Consider the following 11,183-nt stretch of genomic DNA (forward strand, 5'->3'; position numbering starts at 1 on the left):
TAATCTTGAAATGATTACTAACCAACAAATAGATTCAAAAGTAGTTAAACCTCTATTTCTACCTAAATGCGAGCTTGGACGACCAACTTGTCAAAATTCACGAAATGATGAAATGGATGGTTTCAGTAATCGTAATTTTAGAAATTTCCTTCTTGATGTAGGAGAACATTTTGTTGCCATGTTTGTTTACTTTGTTTTTTATCCTCTTCAAATTTTAATGTTATTGCATATATGTTTTAAAATGTTGTATGTTGTGGGGAGGGATGCGGACGCGCGCAGTTAGGGTTTGCAGACGGCGCAGCAGACGGGATTGACAGGCGAAAATCGCGGGACAGAGGGCGAAGAAAGGCACGGAAGGTAGATTGAGAAAGGTAATTTCGCAACACTCGCACCTCAAGCAAACAGTTTTCAGCAGCGAAGTGAGGGTAAACAATAAGAGATAAGAGCTGAGGGGGAAATGGAAAACCCACAAGGGAGGGGAGAGATCCCCTCCTTCAAAAATGTGGTAGCAGGGGAGACCAGTGCAAGCGGAATGCAGCATAACCAGAAGGAAAACTATGCACCCGTGATGGGTAACCTATGGCAAAAAAGGATGGGAGGAAAATGCCTACCAAGGGCACAAAAACAACCTAGATATGTCATTCCCTGCAATAAACTTGAGGAATACAACTGCTATATGAAGGACCATGCCCTGATATGTAAATTCATAGGCTACTGGCCAACTGAGAAGGAGTTATACAGATGGATTGACCAAAGGTGGAGACCAAAAGGCCATATAGATCTGAAACTGGGAGCAAAAGGGTTTTTCACAGCCATCTTCATGAATCTGGAGGACAAGGATAGGGTTTTCGAAGAAGGACCGTACTTCATGAATAATGCGGGCCTGTTCATGAAATACTGGGAAGAAAGATATAACCCAGAAAAGGAAAAAATGCTAGACGCCCCAATCTGGGTTAGACTGTTCGGGCTCCCAGATGAATTCTGGGATCCTGAAATTCTAGAGGGAATTGGGAACACAATTGGGGGTTTTGTTAAAATTGCAGAAGCTACAAAACGAGGCAAATATACTTCATACGCAAGGATCTGTGTCTACATGAATTTAGCAAAACCCCTCCAGGAGAATATCGAGCTGGAATATCATGACGAAATCTGGCAACAGCCAATAGATTATGAACATATTCCGTTCAGGTGCCGCAAATGCCATGAGTATGGTCATCTATATCGGCAATGCCCTCTGAATAAGGAAGAGGAGTCAAAGAGAAGTCAAGAGGAATATCAAAGAAATTCAGAAAAAATGGAGGAGGCAGACAGGGGTTTTCAACAGGTCACAAGAAGAAAGAAACAGAGCAAGGAGGGACCCAAATCCCAGCCACAAGAAAAGCCCCTTCATACAGCAAGTCAAAACAAGTTTCAAATACTACAGAACGAGAACGAGGATTACGAAGTAAATCTAGAGGACGATGAAGATCCTGGAAACACACCAATGGAAATTGTAAGTGAAAATAAAGGAAAAGACGCAAATTTGGGGAAAACAATTGAAGAACGGGCTGAAGGAAAGGCAGAAACTGCAACAATGCAATCCCAGATGGAAGTGGAAAACCAGATAGAAAGTGAGGTGGAGGAGGAAAAAATCATGAAACAGTTAATTCAGGAATGGAAACATCTAGATAGTAGATTCATACCTGAGAAGCAGAAACAACTGTACAAAGAAGCATTTCAGAAGTACAAGGAAAAAAAAGGGGAGAACATGGATAAGCAGATAACTATAGGAAATGAACAAGGGAATGGACAGATGGGAATGGACGGCTCTGGCAAAAACAGTAGGAAAAGAGGTCGGAAAACGATGAGCGAAACCATTCAGACTGTGGGAGAAACGTTGATAAACTCAGGCAAAGTGATACCTCTGTCAGAGGTATTCTTCCCCTCCTATCAAAAGTTTTAAATGATTGTCATCAGTTGGAATATTAGGGGTTTGAATAGTAAAGGTAAACAGAGATATATGAAAGAGAAATTGAAAAAGGAGAAGCCTAGTATTATGATTTTACAGGAGACAAAAATTACAGTACAGCAGCTGGAAGGAATAATCGACAAAAATAAACTGCAATACGAAGTTATGGGGCAAGACGCTATTGGCTCTGCGGGAGGTATTGCAATTTTGTGGAATCCAAACGATATCATCCTAGAAGGCTGGACCAGCATGAATAGAATCCTTACAGGCATTGGTAGGATAGTAGGAACAAAGGAAATGGTTTTCATTTCAGGGGTTTATGGCCCTCCTTCCCCAGGGGAAAAAGAAAGTTTTATAAATAACATGAAAATAATCCGTAGAATATATCCAGAGGTTGCTTGGAACATAGGAGGTGATTTTAATCTAATAAGGTCCCTAGAGGAGAAAAAAGGAGGGATAAGGAAGTTAGACCACTTCATGGATATGTCCAATGAAATGATAGAAGATTTAAGACTAGTAGACATCCAGACTATTAATGGGATATGCACCTGGAACAATAGGAGGGGAGGCAAGAATCAAATAGCATCAAGATTTGATCGCTTCCTAGTATCAGAAGCTATTATGAATAAGGATGTTTTCGTCGAAGCAAAGATCATACCATCCCTTGGATCTGATCATTGGCCTATTAGACTAGAGGTGGATATTAAAAGAAATCGTGGAAGAAGACCATTCAGATTTGAAGCCTTCTGGTTAAGGGACCCAGGATTCATAAAGAAAGTGGAAGAATGGTGGATGCAAAGTACAGTGCAGGGAAAAGGAAAGATGCATACGTTCCAATTGAAACTGAAGGAGTTGAAAGGGAGAATTAAGAAATGGAACAAGGAAGAATTTGGTAACATTATGGAAGACAAACAAAAACTAGAGGGGGAAATGGAATCACTACAACAAAAGATGATAATGGAAGGTCGAACAGAGGAGAGCATTAGAGAAGAAGGGGTAATTCTTGGAAAACTAGAAGAAAGACGAAAGCAGGAAGAAGTTCTATGGCGGCAAAAATCAAGAATAAAGTGGTTAAGGGAGGGAGAAAGGAACACAAAATTCTTTCATCAGGCTATGATCAAACACAGACAAAGAAATAGGATTCTATCCATCAAAGATAAAAATGGTGATAGAGTAGTGGAGCAAGCTGAGATTGAGCAAGTGCTGGTGGATCATCATAAAGGTATCCTAACAGAACCTCAAGCTGATAGAACGGGAGAAATAAAGGAAATATGTTCGGCCATTCCTCGTTTAGTTACAGAAGACCAAAATAAGGCGCTGATGAGAGCTGTTAACTTAGAAGAGATAGAGGAAACTGTAAAATCGATGAAGAAGGGTACTGATCCAGGTCCGGATGGCTTCCAAGTTGATTTCTACCAGGCGGGATGGCACTTTCTGGGAAAAGAGATCCTAGATCTGATAGAAGAATCTCGGATGAACCAAAAGGTATGGCCTGCCATTAACTCTACTTTCTATGCTCTGATTCCTAAGGGTGATAATTTAGAAGATGCCAATGGTTTTAGACCCATAGCTTTGTGTAATGTTATCTACAAGATCATAACATCCTTGATCGCAAAAAGATTAAAACCCATTTTGGATAAGTTAATATCTGCTGAACAAATGGGCTTTGTTGAAGGTAGACAAATCCTAGATGGCCTTGTAGTAAATCAAGAAGTTATTCACTCTCTAAAAATGAAAAAGAAAAAGGGTATGATGATTAAATTAGATCTGTCGAAAGCTTATGACAGACTGAACTGGAACTATTTGGAAGAAGTCCTTGAAAGTTTTGGCTTCAGCAGGAGGTGGATTAAGTGGATTCATAGTTTGATTTCTTCTCCGAATTTTTCCATTCTTGTTAATGGAACTCCCTCGAAAACCTTTAATGCGTCTAGAGGAATTAGACAGGGAGACCCATTATCTCCGTTTCTTTTCATTCTAGCAGCTGAAGGTCTGGGTCGATTTATTAAAAAAGAACGAGCATCGAACAGAATCAAAGGTTTACAGCTTTGGGGAAATAATCTGCCCTTAACTCATCAACAATTCGTTGATGATATCATGCTATTTGGGGAACCAACTGTTAAGGAAGTGAGACACCTTAAAAGAATTCTGGATTTATTTGCTGAAGCTTCTGGACTGGAAATCAATAGAGATAAGTCATGTATTTTCATATTTAATACTGTGGAACAGGTTAAAACTCACCTTATAAGATTGTTGGGCTTTAAGAGAGGAGAGCTGCCTACGAAATACTTGGGAAATTTATTGGACTTTACTTCCAAAAAGATGAAAAATTGGCAAGGAGTCCTGGACAAGCTGAGAAACAAAGTGGCAAACTGGGCCTTTCGAGTGCTAAACATAGCAGGAAGGGTGGTTCTGGCAAAATCAGTCCTCCAAGCTATCCCCATATATCCCTTGTCGATAATGGCGGCCCCTTTAGGAGTCTGTGCGAAGATTAGAGAGATCATAAGAAATTTTATTTGGGGAGGGACAAACCAGCAGAAAAAATGGGCCCTAGTTTCTTGGAACCATTTAACAGAGAGGAAGGAAAAAGGGGGATTGGGTTTACGGGACCCGGAAAAACTCAACAAAGTGTTAGGAGCGAAGCTCTGGTGGCGCTGGTTAAGGGAGGGCAATGACCTATGGAAAGCCATATGGAAAACTAAATACAATATGCCTGACTCAATAGTTGAGATTTTAAGACAGAGAGAAACCCCCAAGGGTTCAACAATCTGGGATCTAGCTCGTCAAAACAGAGATTTGGTTGAGAATCATACATTCTGGGAGATTCGAGGTGGAGAGGAAGCTAATTTCTGGGATGACAAATGGCAGCAGAAAGAAAGAATGAGTAGAATTCAGAGGGTACAACAACTTCAGGAAAGAATAGAAGGAGACCGAAAATGTGTCAGAGACTATTGGAAAGAAAATGATCTGGATGGAATCTGGAGAAAATGGACCGAACCGACCGAGTGGGACAGGGAGCTAAGTCAAGATCAACAAGAAACTTACATGAAAGAGGTGGATTCCAGGAAAATTAGAGCCCGCACTGGAAAGGATCTCCTTAGGTGGGGGAATTCCATGAAAGGATCTTTCACCACCAAAGAGGCATACTACTTAACAGATACGCAAACCATAGATAAGGAGAATCTAGATTGGAAGATTATATGGGGAAGCAACTGGTGGCCGAAAGTATCCCTATTCATATGGCTTGCAACTAAGAATAAGATTTTAACTTGGGACAGAATTCAAAAAAAAGGCTTTAGTGGCCCGTCGAGATGCTGTCTCTGTAACACTGAAGTGGAGACCAGAAATCACCTACTGATTAACTGCTCGTTCGCAAAGAAACTTTGGATGGACACAAGAAGAATATTCGGCAAATCTGAGATAGGCCCCAGAGATCTCAACGAAATTGTTTTCCAGTGGAATAAAGAGAAATTTCAATGTAAAGTTGTCAGCAGAGCATGGAATCTCATCTCAGGGTTCGTGCTATGGATGATATGGAAAGAGAGGAATCGCAGAGTGTTCCAGAATAAATTAAAGGATCCGGAAATAATTTGGGGACGAGCGGTCAAACTAATGAGGGAAACAATCCTGGTTGAGAAATGGGACGTGGAGGATTGGAAGGCAAATCAGTTTGAGGAGGGAATCTTGAACAATTTAAACCTAAAATTTGAGATGGTTCATCACAAGCAGAACCCCAGACATAATGCGCGGACCCAAAGCTCTGATAAATTTAGCTATCCCAGAGAAAACTTCATCAAATTAAACTTCGACGGAGCATCGAAAGGGAACCCTGGCGAAGCTGGTTTTGGAGGCATTTTCCGGGACAGTCATAAGCAGGTAAGGTGGATTTACGCCGATTGGGGTGGAGAAATGACGAACAATGAGGCTGAATTTTGGGCAATTCACCAGGGGTTGCGAATTGCTTTAAGAAATGGATACACCAATTTAGAAATTGTTGGTGATTCCCAGATCGCGGTTGAAATGCTGAAGAAGCTCAGCAATGGAAGAGACTGGGAAAAGATTACAAGCAGCTGGCGAATGGCTGGAATTGTCCAGGAGATAGCGGATCTATTGAAAAGGATTGAATACAAACTAATCAATCACGTCAGAAGGAAAGGGAATCACGCGGCCGATTTCATGGCGAATTGGGGATGCAAAGGTCGTGGCAGCACGGTAGACAACCAATGGAAAGCGGTGCGCGGTTGCAGGGAGTGGGCGGACTTGGCAAAAATCATAAATGAAGACCATGATCAAGCTACGAGCGAGAATGCGGGGATCAATGAGCTGGATGGATGAGAGGGCGTGGAGATCCCGCGTAATGAATACAGGTCAGTCTGGACAGAGAGGCGATATGATGACAGGGTTGTTGTGGGGAAAAATGCCTATGCAGGACGATCCTATCCACCTAAGGCGTGATAGTGCCTTAGCAACAAACGAATGCAGCTACTTCAGTTTCTTTCCTTTATGAAAATGAAAGAGAGGAGATTGGTAGACTTACCGTTATCTTTCGGTTGTCCCTCGATCTAGATCCTCTCCGCTTTGTGTGTCCACAGCTACTTGCCTCCTTGCTTTTGCTCCCACGAGATCACAAGAGAACAGCTACCTGTGACAAGAGAACAGCTACATGCAACAAGAGAAGGACACAATACAAAGACAAATATACATATTCATAAATGATTCAGGATTAGAAGTAAATCAAATACACTAATGCAAATCATACAATAAACACCAGCATATAGGAAAGAACCAAGAAGCTTTATTGATTGATAAACACGGTTCAGGAAGAGATACAACCCATAGGGTTCCAACCCAGCATCTCCTTCCCAGCAACAAGGAATTCCTTCTTCAGCCCTTTTCAAAAGCATAAACACCCAATGATCTAACCACAATCCAACAGCAATTCTTTGCAATACAATCCAGCCTCCTTAGACCTCATGAGAGAGCTCTATATATAGGAGTTTTGGAGAAAGGATGAGTCAGCTTGAGGCTGGCATGAAGTTGACTAGTGTCCTCTCCCACTTCAGTTCTTGAGTCCACTTGGAGATCCTTACTTCCACTTGGAGTTTTGGAACCTCTTACTCATCACCAGTCGAATTCCCTGATCCAAGTGTCATTTTGGAAGCTTCCTGGGCATTGACACCTTGAGGAATGAGTCTGCCACTTGTCCAAGTACGCTCAGCGCAGGTACACAGTGGAGCACATGACATTCAGCGCAGATGCTCAGTGGAGCAGTTGACATGATCCAGAAATTGCTTGTTTTTGAGTGTTTTCAGGTGGAGAACTTTTGTAAACTGCTATGGTTTGCTGGCCTTGTTCCTCTAGGGGTAGGAACAACATGTTTAGGGACTTTGGATCCCTTAATTATTGACATTTCATGCTCAGTGATGCAAGGCACAAAAATGTCTATAACAGTTGCCCCCTAAAGTATGAGGCCGTTTATCGGGTGAAATGCTTTATCCAGGGGAGTCTGAAGTTCATCCATTTGCTAGGAGGAGACCTGTAATAAGATACAATACAATACATTATGATTCATTCTGCTTTCATGATCTAGCTGAGGCGGGCATTCCCATGCTCAGCTTTATAAATACATTTTGGTACATAGAACAGACGATTGTCTGATGGTAGACTGATAGTTCTGGCGAAACTATCATCCTTTGAGGAGGATGATCATCTGCTGCAATGATGTACATAACAAATGTCTTTATTTTCCTGAATATATTATCGCAGCCCGGATGGATGAAACTAGATCCGGGGTCTTCAAACTCGTTCGATCTTCACTCTAAGTACAAGTCGATCCATGCGAGAATCGCGCTGAAGTCGAACATGGAAAGACATCGCTTGATTACCAGTCAATGATGTAAACCGTTAACAAGCGCGAGAGGAATCACCGATAATGATAATGACCCTCAAGGTACTGCAGTACAATTCACGTGGTGTGAATAAAGGACTTGGCGTCGAACACCACGCGAAATCTTCTGGTCGAAGGTCATTGATGTATACCTGTCGCCGGAAGTGAGAAACTTGCCATTGAGGCATGCAAGCTTCAAAGCACTGAAGGGGTTGTTCCTAGATCAACTTCTTGGATAATGAGCTGACGTCGACAAGAAGCGATCCGTCAAAGGAGGGACTTAATGAATCCCACATCAGTGACACGGAACGGAGCTAATGATTTTAGTGGACGTGAAAACGATCTGTGACATATGATTCAAGGTGGCGGTCATGAATGGATGAAGGATAATGTATGGCAGTGGATGAGACCTGGTTGACTCTTTCTGAACGACTTCTCTTGAACATATGGCGACACTGATGCGATGGATCGGTAGCATTACCCCAATTATGGATGGTGTGGCAAAGACCATGGTGATGTGACCGGTGAATGAAACAACCCAACCCGATGTGATACGGAGGAAAAGTGTCATGTTCAAGAGCGACCTGTTACCATCAAAGACTTCTCGATTTTTCCCAATTTTTCCCCAGTCATTGCTGACCAGTACCTCTTTATTTTTGTCAAGCTTGAGGAGGATAACATATGCTTGTTCTATAACCTGCCCTTCGGGCAAGCCCATCGCTATGTTTTAACGAGCCTAGCGATAGGGAAACTCGTTCTCGTCTAAAGACAAGTTTGTCGCTATTTAATAATTTTAACGAGTCTAACGACAAGGAAAACTCGGCCCTTTTCATTTTTAGAGAGTTTGAAAAGGTACATAAAGTCAACTCCAAAATTCCTTTTTCGTCATCTAATCCCTTAAGTCTGAAAAAGTATAAAACAATACAGAAGGGATGAGTTTTCGGTACTTTTAACGAGCCGAACAAAACAAGCGCTCGATCTTTTTGTGCAATAATCCCTCAGGTCCAAAAAGATTAAAATCTAGAGGAGGGATAGCTCTTCCTGTCCTTTAACGAGCTGGAAGGCCAAAACTCGGCAATCTTTTCATATTTTACGAGTCAATTGAAAAGAGCTTAAAAAAGACTCGTCTTTTGAGGAATGAGTGATGAACAGGGATAGCAGCTGATTCCAGGTACAGGTTGGAATTTTCCAATCACGGCAGTGTCACAAGGATGGATAGGTGAAATCACTCTTCGCAGCTGTTCCTCAAAATGGGTAAACAATCATATGGAGGTAAACGATCGGCCAAATGAACGGTGGAGGTGAAGGTGCAAAAAACACGACCAAGGTCTTTTTATGGTTGATCAGGTTACATTCTTAATGGTTATTTACCGAGAAGTTCATTTTTTAATGAGCTTAAACTTGCTCAAAGCTTATGTTTATTTTTTAACGAGCATGAACTATGCTATTAAAACTGCTCGAAAGCTTATGTTTATTTTTTAACGAGCATGAACTATGCTACTAAAACTGCTCGAAGCTTATGTTTATTTTTTAACGAGCATGAACTATGCTGCTAAAACTGCTCGATATACCAGTCATATGATAAGATTGTCTCATTGTGAGATCCCTATTTTTTATGGAGCTTCATCTCACTACGCTCTACTCCGCACCCTTCCTTTATGCAAGTTCGGAAACGGCTAACCCCAAAAACAGATAAATAACTGGTTCCGACACAGCTAACCCAAAAAACAGGTAAATAGCCGCTCTTTTCTTGCACTCCAAAAGGGTTTGCATGCCCCCAGGTGTAAAATATGATTTCAAGGTTGCCCCTCCTCCTTCTCACTTCTGTTTTTCTTTGGGTGTTCACAGCTACTTGTCATTGCAAGAGAAGAACACTACTCAAAAGATAAAACATTGGTGTTACTGAGGGAGGCTTACCTCTTTCTGGTTACCCAAAGATTGTCTCGTTAGATAAAACACTTCCTTGGCCTACCTTTTTCAGGTTACCTAAAGATTGTCTCGTTAAACAAAACACTTCCTCGGCAATGTCCACTGAAATAGACAAAGATGGGAGACGGGCCCCGTCTCTCCCAAGTACCTTGACAAAAGAATCCTATTCTAGAACAACCCTCTTTCCTTCATGGACGAGGTACGGACTAGTCATATTCTTTCGCGGAAATCCTACCTTATACCCAAAGTTCTCTGCCGAAGCAGACCAGGACGCATGCCCCCTGGGTTCCAGTCATGTCCTCCCGAATTACTCGCGCTCATCAGGAGGACGGACCGTGGGTTGAGACACTTCTTGCATGAATAAACCATTTAGGGATGGTAAGCGACTATTTGCGATGTGTGATCCGGGAAACGAAAGTTGGTCCACGAGCTTGACCATTCTTCCTCCATGTGGAAAACACATTACTCTAAAGAGTGAGGAGACTACTGCTCCCATGCAATATATATAGTCTCGTCCAAGGAGTAGGTTATAATCCAAGGGTCCTTGAACGACCATCAAGTTCATTTGAACGGTCTTCCCCTTCAGTGTTATTGGCACATTGGGGGGATTCCTAAAGGGCGACTGGTTCCTTTATCAAAGCCTGATAGATTTCTCATTTCAGGCAAAAGCGCAGGCGAACCAAGCACTTTCCAAGCAACAAAGGAAAGGATACTCACAGATGCCCCCTCATCAATGATAGTGCCAGCCATTACCATTCTGTATATTTGACAAATAATTCTGAATGGTATACTGGCTGGCAACCGGGGTCTGCCTAGTTGGTTCCAATCAAAGGACACAACCAGGTTGCTTGGTGGTGGGACCGAGTAAACGGCCGGATAGCGCTCCGATGAACTTCCTTCCTGCGATAAAGGAATGGTGGCATTGCTCCCTTGATCATCAGAGTCAGTGCTGATGAAGAGAATCTGGACGGTGTCATCTTGATTCTCCTCTGTGATGGTGTCATTCGAAGATGGAGCCTCTGAAGGCAAAACCGGGTCAACTGCCGTATCAACCTTTTGACTTTCGTCAGGCATGGATCCAGACGGTTCATCTTCAATGACAGGTTCTTTGGCTGACCACCTGGGTGGGTCAACCGGATTCTCAACTAGCGAGGTACATGGCAAGAGTTTTTGATATCCAGGAGGAAGATTTGCTCGTAATATCGGGCGATCTTCCAGAACTCTTTTTGCCTCGTCTAAGAAGGGACAACAGTGGATGGCGTGATCGCCTTCACACAGTCTGCAGGGAAATTTAGCTTTCCCGCTCTGTCCTGGAGCTTCACTCCCACTAGTTGACGGTGAACAATCGACATGGCTATCAGAGGTCGATGCTACCGAATTGTGCAAACGGGGGGACCAGTCTCTTAGTATCCGAGGGATACA

General features: G+C 42.5%; 1 protein-coding gene across 1 annotated transcript; it reads left to right on the forward strand.

Annotated features, from left to right (window-relative positions):
- Nucleotides 1–457: 457 nt before the first annotated feature.
- Nucleotides 458–6,280, forward strand: LOC149202435 (uncharacterized). The gene is made up of 4 exons (XM_089401587.1): nt 458–1,610; nt 1,668–1,912; nt 2,048–2,944; nt 3,059–6,280. Exons 1-4 carry the CDS (start codon nt 458–460, stop codon nt 6,278–6,280), a joined length of 5,517 nt encoding a protein of 1,838 aa, XP_089257713.1.
- Nucleotides 6,281–11,183: the final 4,903 nt, after the last annotated feature.

This window comes from Pinus tabuliformis, chromosome 2_1 (assembly GCF_031772625.1).
Source record: "Pinus tabuliformis cultivar Carrire ecotype Pingquan chromosome 2_1, CPIR1, whole genome shotgun sequence".
Taxonomy (NCBI): Eukaryota; Viridiplantae; Streptophyta; class Pinopsida; order Pinales; family Pinaceae; genus Pinus; species Pinus tabuliformis.

What these genes read in the sequence shown, in the direction of transcription:
- LOC149202435 (XM_089401587.1), top strand. Translation starts at nt 458, where the DNA reads ATGGAAAACCCACAAGGGAGGGGAGAGATCCCCTCCTTCAAAAATGTG. An exon ending in AAGTGATACCTCTGTCAGAG is followed by an intron (nt 1,913 to 2,047) that starts GTATTCTTCCCC and finishes ATGATTTTACAG; the next exon opens with GAGACAAAAATTACAGTACA. An exon ending in AGAGCATTAGAGAAGAAGGG is followed by an intron (nt 2,945 to 3,058) that starts GTAATTCTTGGA and finishes TTCTTTCATCAG; the next exon opens with GCTATGATCAAACACAGACA.